The sequence below is a fragment of the Phyllostomus discolor genome, chromosome 5, assembly GCF_004126475.2.
Source record: "Phyllostomus discolor isolate MPI-MPIP mPhyDis1 chromosome 5, mPhyDis1.pri.v3, whole genome shotgun sequence".
Classification (NCBI taxonomy): Eukaryota; Metazoa; Chordata; class Mammalia; order Chiroptera; family Phyllostomidae; genus Phyllostomus; species Phyllostomus discolor.
This window is the reverse complement of record NC_040907.2, coordinates 11,339,115-11,354,389: the sequence shown is the minus strand read 5'-3', so window position 1 is coordinate 11,354,389 and position 15,275 is coordinate 11,339,115. Positions and strand designations below refer to the sequence as shown.

The 15,275-nt window shown below is 54.0% G+C and overlaps 1 protein-coding gene across 5 annotated transcripts in view; it reads left to right on the top strand.

Moving 5' to 3' along the window:
* UBR4 (ubiquitin protein ligase E3 component n-recognin 4) overlaps positions 1 to 15,275 on the top strand; it is a 119,069-nt gene that overhangs the window by 72,847 nt on the left and 30,947 nt on the right. For all 5 annotated transcript variants that reach the window (XM_036025400.1, XM_036025398.1, XM_036025397.1 and 2 more), the window contains 17 exons: positions 22 to 100; positions 800 to 1,045; positions 1,856 to 2,024; positions 2,520 to 2,664; positions 3,273 to 3,358; positions 4,071 to 4,158; positions 4,425 to 4,618; positions 6,330 to 6,569; positions 6,974 to 7,112; positions 7,789 to 7,914; positions 8,044 to 8,172; positions 8,897 to 9,240; positions 10,853 to 10,943; positions 11,254 to 11,338; positions 11,517 to 11,644; positions 14,218 to 14,347; positions 14,471 to 14,628. In XM_036025400.1, the coding sequence (XP_035881293.1) occupies positions 22 to 100; positions 800 to 1,045; positions 1,856 to 2,024; positions 2,520 to 2,664; positions 3,273 to 3,358; positions 4,071 to 4,158; positions 4,425 to 4,618; positions 6,330 to 6,569; positions 6,974 to 7,112; positions 7,789 to 7,914; positions 8,044 to 8,172; positions 8,897 to 9,240; positions 10,853 to 10,943; positions 11,254 to 11,338; positions 11,517 to 11,644; positions 14,218 to 14,347; positions 14,471 to 14,628 (2,577 nt within the window). The remainder of the gene's footprint in view (positions 1 to 21; positions 101 to 799; positions 1,046 to 1,855; positions 2,025 to 2,519; positions 2,665 to 3,272; positions 3,359 to 4,070; positions 4,159 to 4,424; positions 4,619 to 6,329; positions 6,570 to 6,973; positions 7,113 to 7,788; positions 7,915 to 8,043; positions 8,173 to 8,896; positions 9,241 to 10,852; positions 10,944 to 11,253; positions 11,339 to 11,516; positions 11,645 to 14,217; positions 14,348 to 14,470; positions 14,629 to 15,275) is intronic.

The window sequence follows — 15,275 nt, the reverse complement described above, 5'->3', positions numbered from 1 at the left end:
GGCGATTGGCTTTTATTTCAGATGGAGCACCTGAAAGCCTGTGCGGAGATTGCTGCCCAGCGAACCATCAACTGGCAGAAATTCTGCATCAAAGACGACTGTAAGCAGTGCTGCTCCTTTCGGTTGCTGTTGTCATTCACCCCTTCCAGAGCTATTACTGAAGCTACCGCATGCCACGCACTAAACTGGGTGCTAGGGATACAGACGGGAGCGAGATAGTCACACGCCGCCTAACGCTGGGGGTGTCTCCTGAGAAGTGTGTCATTGGCCGTTCCGTTGCTGTGCAACCATTGTAGAACGCACTGTACAGATCTAGACGGTGTAGCCTACACACTAGGCTTTGTGGATTGCTGCCATTGTACGTGTGGTCCGCTGTTGACCAGATTGTCGTTAGGCGGTGCGTGACTGCGTAGACAGCTCTGCCTAGCAGAGAAGGCCAGTGAGAGCTTAAAGAGTAATAAAAGGGTCAATGGACAGACTTCGGGTGCCACAGTGGCACGAAGGAGGGGGTGTCTGACCTCTCTACTGTGATAGTGAAGCTAAAGAGGCGTGTATGGAGTTTAGAGAACCATCTGACTCAAAGAAGTAGGGGCAGGGAGCCGTCTCTTCACAGCTGCCACGACACTTGTCGGCCGCTCCCACAGAGGGTGTAAACTCTCGGCGGCGCTCAGCAGCCAGGACTCAGAGAAGGAGCTGGTGCAAACTGGGCAATCCTGACCGCGTGGCGCAGTTACCCCTGTTCTTGCATGTGAGTCGAGTTGTCGTCTCAGGTTTGAGCCACTGTCTCCTCTCCCGGCAGCTGTCCTGTACTTCCTCCTCCAAGTGAGCTTCCTGGTGGACGAGGGCGTGTCCCCGGTGCTGCTGCAGCTGCTCTCCTGCGCTCTGTGCGGCAGCAAAGTGCTCGCCGCCCTGGCCGCCTCGGCCGGGTCCTCCGGTGCGGCTTCCTCCTCGGCCCCTGCCGCTGCCAGCTCTGGACAGGCCACGACGCAGTCGAAGTCGTCCACTAAAAAGAGCAAGAAAGAAGAGAAGGAAAAGGAGAAAGAGGGTAAGAGTCACTCTCTTGTCTTGGTCGCAAGGGTGGTGTGTTCTGATCTCTCTCGCAGCACAGGGTTTAGTCTCTCCAGAAGTGGCTTTTATCCTGGCCGACGGGCGACCTGAAACCCGAATGCCCTCTAGTGTCTATTTGGCCTCACTTTCAGTTATGTTGAAGGTGACACCTTCAACAATGTGACGCCCCATTTTAGGTGACGGTGACAGGGAAGGTCACAGTACACTGGACATTTTTTGCTAGGCTAGGTTTCTTCTTCTGTAAAACAGTAACACTTGCTCTGTGGCCAGCTTGTCAGTGTTCAGTGATGTTCCTAAATGTGCCTTGTAAACTGTCAAATGCTCTACAGATGTAACCCATTTTACCTGACTTCTTACCATCAGAGAAGTAAATGCCTGTTTCACTGCTTTCCGTGGTCCTCGGAGGTCTGGGACAGGTGATCAGAGTGGAAAGCAAGGAAGGCGGTTCTTCCAACTAATTATGCTGATCTCTCTGCGCAGGTGTAGGGTAATGTATGGTAATGCTTTAGATAGCAAACATTGAAAAGAGGTTTCTCCTCCAGTGGAACTGTTCGTTTAGTGCCAGGCTAATGTAGGCAGTTTATTCCATGCTCTCTGGAGGGCATCACTCTATGTCTCATTTGGGGTTGACCTTTTCTCCCCTAGGAGGCAACTGAAAGTTGTCTTCAGATGAACCATTTAGTTCAGACTTTTAGGCATGGACAGCCTTCCCTCCCTCTCTGCATGGTAGCACCGACTCCAGGACTCAAGACCACTTCTTCCTGTTCTTTCTGCCCTGGTCTTGCAGGCGAGAGCTCAGGCAGCCAGGAGGACCAGCTGTGCACAGCTCTGGTGAACCAGCTGAACAAATTTGCAGATAAGGAGACCTTGGTCCAGTTTCTGCGTTGCTTCCTGTTAGAGTCCAACTCTTCCTCGGTGCGCTGGCAGGCCCACTGCCTGACCCTGCACATCTACAGGTGAGGTCCCGGGCTGTTGGACAGTCTCCTGGGGCTGCGATAGGTGTGGGCGGTGCCGCTCAGCCTGGATTTGACGTTACGTGCTTGAGGTCATGGTGTCAGTGTTTACGGCAGCCTGAAAATCCTCTTAACTATTACAGGTTTCTTCACTGAGTTAGTCTGCTTTTTAGCTATCAAAGTGATGTCATAAGCAAAAGATGGTCTGTTTTCCACTAAGAAGGCTGTGTTTAAAAGTTTGTAAAATGACCAGGCCTGGCTGTTTACGCTAACAAAGCTTGTTACTGCCGTTGAGTAACATTGGGTATTGAGAATAGGCCACCTCCTGAACACAGGAAGGGGCTGTGCTACATCCATTAGGGTTGATTGTCAGAAGAGCAACGAAACCATTAGTTGTGGGGAAGTAGGTGTGTCCATGGAAACCGTGCCTGGGCCGTGCCGGTAAAGAACCCCAGGGTTTTCTGGTGCTTGGTGAGGTGAGCTGTCATCTCTCTACAGGAACTCCAGCAAATCCCAACAGGAGCTCCTGCTGGATCTGATGTGGTCCATATGGCCGGAACTGCCGGCCTACGGTCGGAAGGCCGCCCAGTTCGTGGACCTACTTGGCTATTTCTCCTTGAAAACGCCGCAGACGGAGAAGAAGGTAAGCTGCTTCCTTATGGTCAAAGAAGCTAACTTGCCATTTTTAACCTTTTTTCTCTTGAGTTAAGAACCTTATGACCAACCCAAAGGTAGTACGTAAATATATATACACGCACATATGTATATAACTATGTACACATGCATATGTATCTGCATATTACATATATACACACACTCCCAGTGTGTATACTACATAGGTAATACACACCAGCATGTAAGTACAGTCTGAAAGTGGCTTCGCCAATAGAAGTGCGTTGAGTGGGAAGAACATGTAACTCACTAAACTTGCTTGGGAATGACAGTGCTCCTCTGGTTTTCCCGACAGCCCTGATTGCATCCCCCGGTGTTTCTGCAGTTAGACAGCCTTTTCGTGGCTTCCCCGTAAGAGTGAAATTTACCTTCCTCCACAGGGTCTGAAAAGGTGGACTGTCATAAGGTTGTGAAAGCTGCTAAAGCAGAGAGAGTCCTCTTAAACAATTAGGTGTGAGGCCAGGCTTTGCATAGTTCTGAATGGGGCTGAGGGATCTGGTACTTCTGCAGACAGAAGTCTTTTCCAGTAAGACTTTCCTTTGCACTTTAACTGTGGTCCTTTGTTGACTTCTGTTTCAGTTGAAGGAATATTCACAGAAGGCCGTGGAGATCCTGCGGACTCAAAACCACATTCTCACCAACCATCCCAACTCCAACATTTACAAGTGAGCTTTGTTCTGCTTTCTCCCTCTTTGAAGCTCGGCCAGCAGCCTGAGCCGCTCTCTGCACACTGACTGGCTGCTCTGTACGGGTCCACACGCCCCTGTCTGGTGGTCTCGCAGCCCCTCCCTCAGAGCTGGGGCCTGGCCCATGGAAGTTACACGAAATATGTTTGCTGGATTTGGGCTTGGTGACCAGTCATTTAAGAAGGTCTCTAGTTTTAAGGGTCTGCGTTTAAATCAAATAGGTCAAGTTCACAGAAAAATGGCTGCATTCAAAAAAACTTTTAAAAGAGATTATTGGTTAAATCGACAATTTATTACTTTCATGGTTTAATAGTGGCTGTTCTTTTTTTTTTCCCCCCAAACTTGGAGGTACAGTTTCCATACTACAAAACTTACCTATTTTTAAGTATACAGTTCACTGATTTTTAGTGTATTTCATTGTGACTCTATGAGTCAAACTTGAATGTAACGTTTTAGGGTCCCCCCGATCTCAGGACAGCTCAGAAACAGGAAGCAGCTGAGGTTGATTAGCTGCCATTTCCTTCCTGTGACTTCCCGACCCTGTTGGCATTTCTCACACGTCCTCGTGTTCTCACTAGGGTGGGGACCGCCTGGGGGTATTGAGCCATGGCCTTTTCATGGCTTCTTGACGAAGCTCAGTGCTTTCTGAGATGGAAATGTCTTTGTATGCTGAGACTGGTTTCTTCTTTAGCACCTTGTCTGGCTTAGTGGAGTTTGATGGCTATTACCTGGAGAGTGACCCCTGCCTGGTGTGTAATAATCCAGAAGTGCCGTTTTGTGTAAGTGACCTCTTCCACGTGGACAGTCCTGAGGCTTGCAGGGCCAGTGGGTTTCTCATTTCCAGGGCCTGATTGTTCCCGCCTAGGTGTTCCTCTCCTAATGCTCGGTCAGCAGTGGTCTGAACCCTCACCTGCCATGCTTGTTACCGTAAATGGCAATTTCATCCGTGGATGAAGAGTGGGTTACATTGATAAAGTTTGAAGAAGAAAGGGTGAGCCGTTCACCTTGAGCTAATACAGTGTTTTGTGTGCACTCTTGCATTTAGTACATCAAGCTGTCTTCCATTAAAGTGGACACACGGTACACCACCACGCAGCAGGTCGTGAAGCTCATTGGCAGCCACACCATCAGCAAAGTGACAGTGAAGATCGGAGACCTGAAGCGGACCAAGATGGTGCGAACTATCAACCTCTACTACAACAACCGAACCGTGCAGGCCATCGTGGAGCTGAAAAACAAGTACGGGCTCCTCGCGCTTGGGGAGGGGCAGGAGGCGTGGAAGGCCTAGTGCCAGGCGTTGGCTTTGACGACTGGAACCCGGTAAAGCAGCGCACCCCTAGAGGTCCAGTTGTCCTCTTACCCCTGCAGTCATGGCTGGGGGACAAAGTGAAATACCGGTTTCTAAGGATGTCCACAAAGGTTATTTTAAAATCATGTCCAGTGGAGCCTCGGGGTCTGTGGAAGCCCCTCAGCAGCTTGTCTAGGGAGGCGAAGCTGAGTGAGGGTACTCCAGGCTTCTCACACCCATGCAAACGGGAGCAATTCCATTTTCATGTACAACCACCTCCCTACATTGGAAAGCAGTTGTCATTTCTTGGGTTTGGATGCTATTCTCTTGCTCACAGAGCAGGCAGTATTTCTCCAGAAGTCTCTCTAGTACGTAGGCCTTCCATTTCTGCATAGTGCCTTCCCTCGATACCTGCTGGTGTTGGATCTTTGTGCTCACGGGTGCCAGTGTTTGATTTGGGGCGTGCCATCTATGGGCTAGAGAAGGTGCCCGGGGGTTACAGTGCTGACTTCTGCGAGACTGACCCACTGCCTACCGCGCTCAGAGGGCACCTTGTGGTGCTGGCTCTTACAGAGACAGACCTTGTGTGGCTGAGGGCACAGGCTTTACTGCTGGGCAGAGAGCATGGGTAGGTGGCACCTGAATATTAAGACTCACCACTGCTGTTCTGCACATGGAGTGGAAGTACTGGTATTATTCCAAGAGCCAGAGTACAGCTGGAGTGTAACATGTCAATCAACGGCCACCAGGAGTTCTGCCCGAAGGAGGCTTTCTGGTCTCCTTTGCAAAGCAGAGTTAACATTGGTGACCCGTGCACAGCAGCTACTTGCTGGGGTGGCCCGAGTCCCTTTTGCGGAAAGGGGTTTGACTTTCTCTGTGTGGAGTCAGTGCAGCTGCCGGTAAAGCTTGTAGGCTCTGGAATGAGACTGTGGAGTCACATCTCAGCTCTGCTGTCCATGTCTCTGACCTTGGAGGAGTTATATAGCCCCAGGTTCCTTAACTTTAAAGTAAAGAGAGGTAAGCTCACTTTCAGGGCATGGTTTTAAGGATTAAACGAGTTAGAGTGTGTGCGTGTGCATACATGTGTGTGTGCATGTATATGTAAAGTGCTGAGAACAGATCCTACCTAGCACATGGTGCGTGCTCAGTAAATATTGTTTCTAATTGTATTAATGTAATTACCCTTAAATTATTACATGCCTTTTCTCTCTCTGACTCTACTTGGCACTCGGTCCAGATCTGGTACGCCCCTCTGCCTCACCAAAGCAAGCTGAGCTTTACCCTTCCAACGTAGTTGTCAGGATGGGAACTCAGGCACCATCGTCCTGGTAGTCTTGAGATTATAGGCTTCAGTGCGCCCGAATGTTGGAGGAATGTCTTTCCTTGATAATGACTTCTGTTTTTCTGGAATCTCAAAAATTATCATATGGAACATCTTAAAGCCCTTGTGTGTTCTATCTTTTTTAGTAGAGAAAGGGCAGTAGAAAAATATTTTAAGTTAGGGTGCTATTATTTACCAGATTCCCTGCTTTTAGAGAAACTGCTTCATTGCCTTAGAAAAATACACATGGGCAGCCTTCATCTCATCAGAGCGTCGTCACTGAAGGTTGAACGAGAGGCCCCCAGGCCCTCTGCCCCGCTGCCTGACACTGTCTCTCCTAGGCCGGCTCGCTGGCACAAAGCCAAGAAGGTCCAGCTGACCCCCGGGCAGACGGAAGTGAAGATCGACCTGCCCTTGCCCATCGTGGCCTCCAACCTGATGATCGAGTTTGCTGACTTCTATGAAAACTACCAGGCCTCCACAGAGACCCTGCAGTGCCCGCGCTGTAGTGCCTCGGTCCCCGCCAACCCAGGGGTCTGCGGCAACTGTGGGGAGAACGTCTACCAGTGTCACAAATGCAGGTCAGCAAGCAGCTGTCACCCGGGCCAGGGCCATGTACAGTCCTTACATTTTTCCGTGAGCACCTCAGGGTGGGCAATCTCAGTGTCTGGGCCCTCATCATAGGGGGTTGTGGGTATGTAGAGTGTGGAGTCCTAGGGTGGAGAGAGGAGGGAGGGAGGGAGGGAGGGGGAAGAGTGGGGTGTGTGTGTTGCTGCTCCTGTGTGGGCAGGAGTCTATAAGTCTACTTCTGGGTCTTCTGTCGTTACCTGGTTGCTTAAGTCACCCTCACCTACTTGTTCGTGTCCCTCCAGTAGTCCCCGCAGTAGTCGACAGAGTAGGTGTGACACAGTCCATTTCCTCACGGGTCACCCCTACCCCACCAAACTTCCGCTACACCCCTGACCCGGACACTCTGATTCTTCAGGTCCATCAATTACGATGAAAAGGACCCCTTCCTCTGCAATGCCTGTGGCTTCTGTAAATATGCGCGTTTCGACTTCATGCTCTATGCCAAGCCTTGCTGCGCGGTGGATCCCATCGAGAACGAAGAAGACCGGAAGAAGGTGAGGCCACACCCGTCCTAGGCTCGGGACCCTGGCTCTGGCATGAGCTGTAACCGCAGCTGGGGTAGGGCCATGTGCTTCTCCGGCTAGCGCAGTCGTCTCTAACTCAGCACTGTTCTCAGGACCGAGTTTGTGGGTGGTTGCAGATGACGGTTTAAGGTATATTGGGACCCATGGTTTGCGTAGGATTTTGGAGAACTATTGGTAATGGACTAAAATATCTCGAGGGGCAAATAACTTTAGATCTGGAAAGGTGGGAAGGGGTTGGGTGGCTTGCCCTGCGTTTTCTCTGCGGACTGCTTCACGTTGCAGCTGTCGGTCTTCCCTCAGGGTTAGCTCATTCAAGGGCCACTCTCGGCCGGCGGGATGGGGCGGGACTGGATGTGGGGGTGAGAAGACGCGGACTATTAGGATAACTACTGGGAGCGTCAGGGGAGAGGCAAAAGATCTTTTGGCTTCGGAGTCAGGAGGACCAAAGTTTCAGTTTCAGCTGTGCATTTTAATAGTGTGGGACCTGCCATAAATTACCTGTCGATACTGCACTTTATCTGTGTGCCTTCCCCACAGGATTATTGCAAAGAACAGAAGTAGTGCATTGAACCCAGGACGTGACCTGTAGGGAACGTTTCAGTGGATGGTTTACTCATTCAGATTGTGCCCATCTTTTCCTCTCTAGGCTGTTTCCAACATCAATACACTTCTGGACAAAGCGGATCGGGTGTATCATCAGCTGATGGGACATCGGCCACAGCTGGAGAACCTGCTTTGCAAAGTGAATGAGGCAGCGCCTGAGAAGCCGCAGGTAGTCCCAAAGTGGGCGGGGCATTCGAAGGGTGTTCTGGATCACTACCAGAAGACCGCCCCCTGGGCGAGACCACCTCATGGTGGAGGCTGACCGGTGGAGGCTGACCGCTTCCCTCTCCGTTTGCAGGATGACTCGGGCTCAGCGGGGGGCGTCAGCTCCACCTCAGCCAGCGTGAATCGCTACATCCTGCAGTTGGCTCAGGAGTACTGTGGGGACTGCAAGAACTCCTTTGACGAACTCTCCAAGATCATTCAGGTGGAGAAATGGGGGTGACTTCAGAGTGCGTGACCAGCAGTTGTCAAAGCAGCCCCGTTGCGCTCATCCAGCAGCCGCCCCAGTGCTCCTCTCCCGCTGCGGCTTCTGGTGCTTGGCAGAGTGCGAGTTCATTCCAGGAGATTGGAAATGGAGATGACGACAGATTTGTTTTTCTTGACCATTCGCAACCCATCTTTTAGTAGAGGGGTTACTGGTTTAAAAAAATTGGGTGCCAAGAGTCTGTTCCTTTTTTCTGATACAGGAAATACTGGCAGGGTAGATGGGTGGGGCATACTGACGCCCTTCAACCAGGGTGGGCCTTATAGCGAGTGGAATATTGATCCCCAGGGGATGGAGGCCGCCTGTGGGCAAGGAGAGCAGCCGGTGTCCTTGCCCCAGTCACTGGTGTGTCATCTTTGCTGCAAGTACCTACAGTTCTGGCCGCTGTTTTGTTCTTTACGAGACGGTGCCGCAGGGGAGCTAAGGGCGTGGGCCTGCGATCAGAGGCCGTTCTGACTCCGCCGCTTACCGCGGCCACACCAGCCCTCGGCCTGCTTCCTTCTCTGTGAAGTGGGCATAGAGTGTCTGACTGGTGGGGTTACCAGGAAGGTTGAGTCAGAAATGCATGTAAAGTGTTTTTTTTTTTAAACCAAAGCTGATTTCTAGTTAACAACTTCTTCCTCCTTATTTTAATCGCTATTTCTTTCTTTGCCTTTTTTCGTAGAAAGTCTTTGCCTCTCGCAAAGAGTTGTTGGAGTACGACCTGCAGCAGAGGGAGGCGGCCACCAAGTCGTCCCGGACCTCCGTGCAGCCCACCTTCACGGCCAGCCAGTACCGCGCCTTGTCCGTGCTGGGCTGCGGCCACACGTCCTCCACCAAGTGCTACGGCTGCGCCTCCGCTGTCACGGAGCACTGCATCACACTCCTGCGGGCCCTGGCCTCCAACCCAGCCCTGAGGCACATCCTCGTCTCCCAGGGCCTCATCCGGGAGCTCTTCGACTACAACCTTCGCCGGGGCTCCGCAGCCATGCGGGAGGAGGTCCGCCAGCTCATGTGCCTCCTGACTCGGTCAGAGCCTGCGCCGGCGCGGGGCTAGTACTGCCTGCAGCTCGGGGGTCGGTGGCAGCAGCCGTGCCAGGAGCACTAGGGGGTGCAGAGCGTCCTGCTCTCATCGCCAGACAGGTCGGCTAGCTTACCGTAGAGGAGAAAGTGGGGAGCTGTTCCAGGTGGTGAGACGTGAACTTAGGGAGCGTTTGAAACCCCGTGGAAATAGTGTATTTGGTTGGTTCCAGTGAGATTTCCTGAGGAAATGGTCTCCAGGTTCTGGGGAAAGAGGAGACGGTAGTGACTGGGCAGCTGGACTCAAGACTCGCCCATGAGAAGACAGTGGAGCAGTGGAGCCTCGTGATCAGGGGCTCGGACCCTGGGTCCCAACAACCCAGACTTAGTATCCGCTACTTTGTGCTGGGGCCCTGGGGCGAATTCCTTAACTCCTGGAGCCCAGGTTTTTCTCATCAGAAAAATACTGATAATAGTAAATGCCTTAAAGGCTCGTGGTGAGGATGAAATGAAGTAATTCACGTGAGTAATAGCTCATTTGTCGAGTGTGTAGTGCATGCCGGTAGAGGGCCCGGAGCTGGGCGTGGCTGTCTGTGGGGCATGTGGCTGAAACTCCGGAACCTGTTGGGTGGCTGAGAAATATCCCTCACTGTATTAGTTACTCTCAGCAAATATTTCTTGAGCATCTGCCGAATGCCAGGCACTGTGCCAGACTCAGAGGGCACGGTGGGAAGGGAGACGAAGTCCCCGCCCTCCTGTAGCCCCCGTTCCAGGTGGGAGGACCGCGGCGCACAGCAGTGCCACCGTGCCATGGCAGGGAGTTAGACGGTGAAGGGAAATAGAGCGGGTGGGACCCTGTCTGTGGGAGGGGTTGCAGTACAGGACGGGGGTCCAGGAAGGCCTCAGGGTGTGATACTAGAGCCGAGAGCTGTGTGAAGTAGGAGCAAGCCGCGCAGATACGTGAGGTATGAGCTGCACGTGTAGGAAGCGTGTGTGGAATGCTGGGAGGCGGGCTGTGCCAGGAGTGGGGGGTGGTGCAGCAGGGAGGCCCGTGCCGCTGCAGTGAGGGGCGCCTGGGGGAAACGGACACGGGAATTCAGGAGCGGGACGTGGGGGCAGTATCCTGATGGGTCTTGTAGGCCGCCGTGAGGACTTCGGGCTTTATTCAAAAAGTGTTGGGAAGCAAGAAAGCGATATGGTGCAGTTCTTGGTTTTTGTTGTTAGTGTGGACATCATTACAAAGGGGCGTGGGTGGAAAGTGCGGATGCCCCGTGGGAAGTGAAGGGGAGACAGCTGGAGAAGATGAGAGAGTTGTGGCCAACACTGAGCATGAACGCCGAGATCGGGGGCTGTGACACACCACCCGGCGCCCGAGGGCTGTGCAGCCAGGGACGGGGACCAGGAGGGAGGCTCCCCTGTTTGGTCTGCCCTTCCCCCGCCAGGGGCCTATGACTGGTAGTGTCACTGCACACCAGGGCGCCGCCGTGGGCTGGCGCTGCGGTCTTGCCCTGGGAAGGCCACATAGCCCCAGACAAGGACTTCCGAGTCTCTGGCTCCTCTGAGTAGAAAGGGGGGCACAGCCCCTTTGCTGGGTAACGAGACCCTGTTTTTGCTTCTGCAGAGACAATCCGGAGGCCACCCAGCAAATGAACGACCTGATTATTGGCAAAGTCTCCACAGCTCTGAAGGGCCACTGGGCCAATCCCGACCTGGTGAGCAGGACAGGGGTCCCGTCTGACTCCTCCCTCGGGTCCCATTGTGATGGCCGAGCAGCGTGGTCACTTGCTGAGCTCACGTCCCAGAGCGGTGTTCCCTGGTCAGACCCAGCTCCGCAGGGGAGAGGATGTGGGCGGTCGGCTGTGGGGGGTACAAGGGCCTCCATCTGTCCTTCCTCTTATGATGCCACTTGTGACCAAGAGTTTAGTTCTCTTGGGTCTCCTGGGTCAGAGCCTGGACAAGAGCCAGCCCTGGGATCAACCCCTCAGACCCTTCTCTAACTCATGCCTCTGGCTGGCCTTTCAGGCAAGTAGCCTCCAGTACGAAATGCTGCTGCTGACGGACTCCATCTCCAAGGAGGACAGCTGCTGGGAGCTCCGGCTGCGCTGCGGTGAGTCTCGGGAGCGTCCCGTCGGGAGCTCTTCCGAGCAGGGAAAGGAGGCCACGAGGCGCAGTCCCAGCGCAGAGGGGAGCGGCAGGGAAACTGCACTCGGGCGGCCCGTGGGAGGCGGGGGGGGGGGGGGGGGGGGCGCTTTGCGGTCCTGACTCCGCCTGCCTCCCGACCCCAGCTCTCAGCCTCTTCCTCATGGCTGTGAACATCAAGACCCCCGTGGTCGTCGAGAACATCACGCTCATGTGCCTGCGGATCCTGCAGAAGCTGATCAAACCCCCTGCTCCGACCAGCAAGAAGAACAAGGTACTGGGCAGGGAGGCTCTGAAGGCAGGGCGGGGTGTGTCCCCCCCCCCCCCCGCGCCCTGGCCAGCACTGTGCCCTGCCCTGCGCTGACCTCCCCTGACCCTGGGAGGGAACACCGTCACTTCCTTTGCCGCAGTTCAGCGGAGGTGGTTGGGATTTTTGAGAAGGAGGGTTTCTCAGAGGTAGGTCAGGAGTAGAACAGACACGACAGTCCCACGGGGGACCACCTTTCTGCCACTGCACTGGGGGCCCGCAGCTCCCGGACAGCATGGTGCTCCTCCCTGCCCCGTGCCGCAGCGTCTTCATTTACTAGCGTTGCGGCCTTGGGCGAACTGTTTAACTTAGGTTCCTCACTTTTTCCATCTGTAAAATGGGACTAGAGTCTCCGCCTTGAAATGGTGTGCAGCATAAATGACTTAACGGAGATCAAACGCTCAGAGCAGGGTCTGGCCCGAGTTAGTCCTTAATAAGTGTTACCTGTGGCGGTGTGCTGCCTTCTCTGCCCAGAATGCTCCCCTCCCCTTCGTCAGCTGCTCCTCGGGAGGTCCCCTTCTCTGCCAGGCTGGCCACACGCTCCTTGCATCCAGGGACTTCTTACTTTTCTTTTTACGTCCAGTGCATGGTGTGGTATCTAGCATACAGTAGCCATGCAGTAAATCATTGCGAGGTGGATGAATAAAGCCAAGTTCTTATCCTAAAATAACTGGCTTGCCTGTACCAGCTCATAGAACGTGCGGGCCGCAACTCTCTCCCTTGGCCGTGCCCGAGGCTGGCTGCCTCCCGCCGCTCTTTGTGGTCTATGCGCCGTGGCATCCCTTGACAGGCAACAGAGCCTTCGTTGCAGGCGGGCTGCCTTCTGAGTGGTAAGCACTTGGGAAGAAGCTGGTGTCGAACAGTTGACCACATTTCCCTGCACCTGGTCTGCCCGGACAGTCCTCAGAAAAGATGGGACTGAGGTACCTTCCTTCCTTCTTTTTGACGAAGGTTCAATTCCCTGAGCTGGTTTGCAGGAAACGGATCGGCCCTTAACTGAAAAGAACCTCAGTCCCACTTCACTGTCATTCTTCCCACAGTGCGAGGTGAAGGGAGGTTCCCACAGAGTTCTTACCCTCTGAGCCCCGGTGCCCCTTGTCTCTCTCCACGTTTTGCTGGTTTTGGCCTAGAGAGAGCTGCCCACGGTCCCGGTGGTGCAGCGTCAGCGCTGGTGGGACTGCTGGATCTGGGCAGGAGAGGCAGCTGCTGCCAGGCTCTCTCTGCCGGGCGCTTGGGTCAGGAGCCTGCGGCGAAGCAGTGCTGATTGACGTCTCGAGTGCTCCCCGTTTCCCTGTCTAGGGGACGGTTTGGGGAGTACACATGGGTGCCCCTACTTTACACCTAAGGACAGTGCTGTCTTGAAGGAAGGCACTTGTACGATTGTCTGAGGTGCTGGCTGAACCAGCTGCTTTCTCTGGGACCCACTTGTGCTCGCGAGGCCGACTGGCAGGCAGACAGTGGTTGCTCAGAGTTGGGCCCTGGGCGGACGTTGTCTTCACAGACAAAGAAGCGAGCCTGTCACTCGCAGAGGAGTTGACATGGCTCAGTGAGCCAGTGTCTTCCAAACGACTCGTGCGTGTCGCAGAGTCATGCACGGGTAAAAGACGGAGTGTAGCGTCATGCAGCGTGAAGTTCACTGACTGATTTCCGGTTCCACACGACAGCCGGTCTCTAAGAACCTACAGTTTGAATTTTGGTTGAAGTTTGGTGTCGTATCAGAGAGAAGATGAACAATTAATTGAAAATGGTATGAAAAGACTCTTCTCCTTCCCAGTTGTTGGTCTGTGTGGGGCCAGAGGCTTTTCCCATGCTCGACCGAAGCAGCGCGTCGCCGCCGCTGCTCGACAGCGGGAGCAGGCCCGGGGCCCAGCTGTCTCCTGAGGGCAGTCATTCAGTTGCCTTCAGAGTGGAAGCTGTGCCCCTCCTTTCTCTAGATTACTCTTGTTTTGGAAAATACAAAAAATGTCATTTAGTTGTCGGGTAATGGATCTAATCTTATTTTTCACTGAGGTGGTAAATATTTCAAGGACGTCTCAGTTTTGACTGTGAACATGGCAGATACCTGCAGCTAGAACCACACATCGAGCAGCTCTTGGGAGTGCTCAGTGACTTTTAGGAGTGTGATGTGGTCCTGAGGCCAAAGAGTTTGAGAATCGCTGGCTTTGCGTTCCGATTAGTAATGGCTCTTTAAATTCTGGAGGCAGCGCAGGAACCCCTTGAAGATTTGAGCTCGGGAAACTGCACGTCAGCCTGGGGTAGGAGTTGGTGTGTGTGGCTGCAGGACTGTCTGCAGGGAGCCGGCTCCCCCTCGTCCCACACAGTCAGAGGCAGCGACCTTGGGCTTGGTGCGCAGATGCTGCTGCCAAACCGGATCCAAACGCTTTCCCAGAACGTGCATCTGGGCACAGGAGATACAGTCATCGGTCCTTCTCATCTTCTTGCCTTCTCACGTGTCCCCGTGGGGTGTCAGTGCCCTGTGTCAGAGCCGTGGCTCAGGTGTGCCCTCACGCACCCTCCCCTTGTTCCGTGCACTCCTGCAGGACGTTCCCGTGGAGGCCCTCACTACGGTTAAGCCGTACAGCAATGAGATCCACGCCCAGGCTCAGCTGTGGCTCAAGAGAGACCCCAAAGCGTCCTACGAGGCCTGGAAGAAGTGTCTTCCTATCAGAGGTCTGTTTGTCTCTTGAAGACTTGGGAGATCAGTCCTTCCTGCCCCTGTCCTGACAGCTGCGGAATCCGCCCTGTGCGCTCTCTTCCTTTCCCTTACTCCCCCCGCACCCCTTTGTCTGCCAGGGATAGATGGCAATGGGAAGTCCCCGAGCAAATCAGAGCTCCACCATCTCTATTTGACCGAGAAGTACGTGTGGAGGTGGAAGCAGTTCCTGAGCCGTCGGGGCAAGAGGACCCCGCCCTTGGATCTCAAATTGGGCCATAACAACTGGCTGCGGCAAGTGAGTGACCGCCTCCCCTGGGCCCCCCTCTGCTGCCCCGGCTGCAGAGAGCGAGCACCTTCCCACAGGTGCGGCGCTTCCTCTCCTTTCTCTTTGCTTTCTCGCTTCCTTCCAAGCGGAAGGGAGGGTAGGTCGAGGTTCTCGGTTGCAGCCACCAGCGTGGAGGACTGGCCAGAGCAGGACTTCGGTGCCCTCTCATCAAGCTTGTCTCGCTCCTGCTCTCCCCCCTGACCACTTAGTGGAGCTGAGCTGCAGGGCCTGCGGTCCCTGTTCCCCGTCCGTCTTGTGCATCTGCCTCCTGCCGTCCTCTCCCTCGTCCTTCTAGCTGATGTCTGGCAATTGTCTTTTCAGAACCCATTTGTCCAATGACACGTAGAATGGGGAATATTTGGCATGTAGGGGTCCCCAGAACAGAATTATAGAAGTCTTTGCTAAGGAAAATACCCACTTGTCTTCCCAGTTCAGTCGTCTAAGGTCTGTTGTCCAAAGTACTAGATGGAGAGTCTCGTGCAGGACCCTCCCTAGCAGCCGCTGTCCCAGTCTGTGGCAGTCAGATCTGGGGTCAGAGCGTGTGATTTTTGCCTTTAACCTTTTCCTGGAGCATTGCCCAGAGGACTTGGGGGCAGGTGGTGGTTGACGGCCCTGCA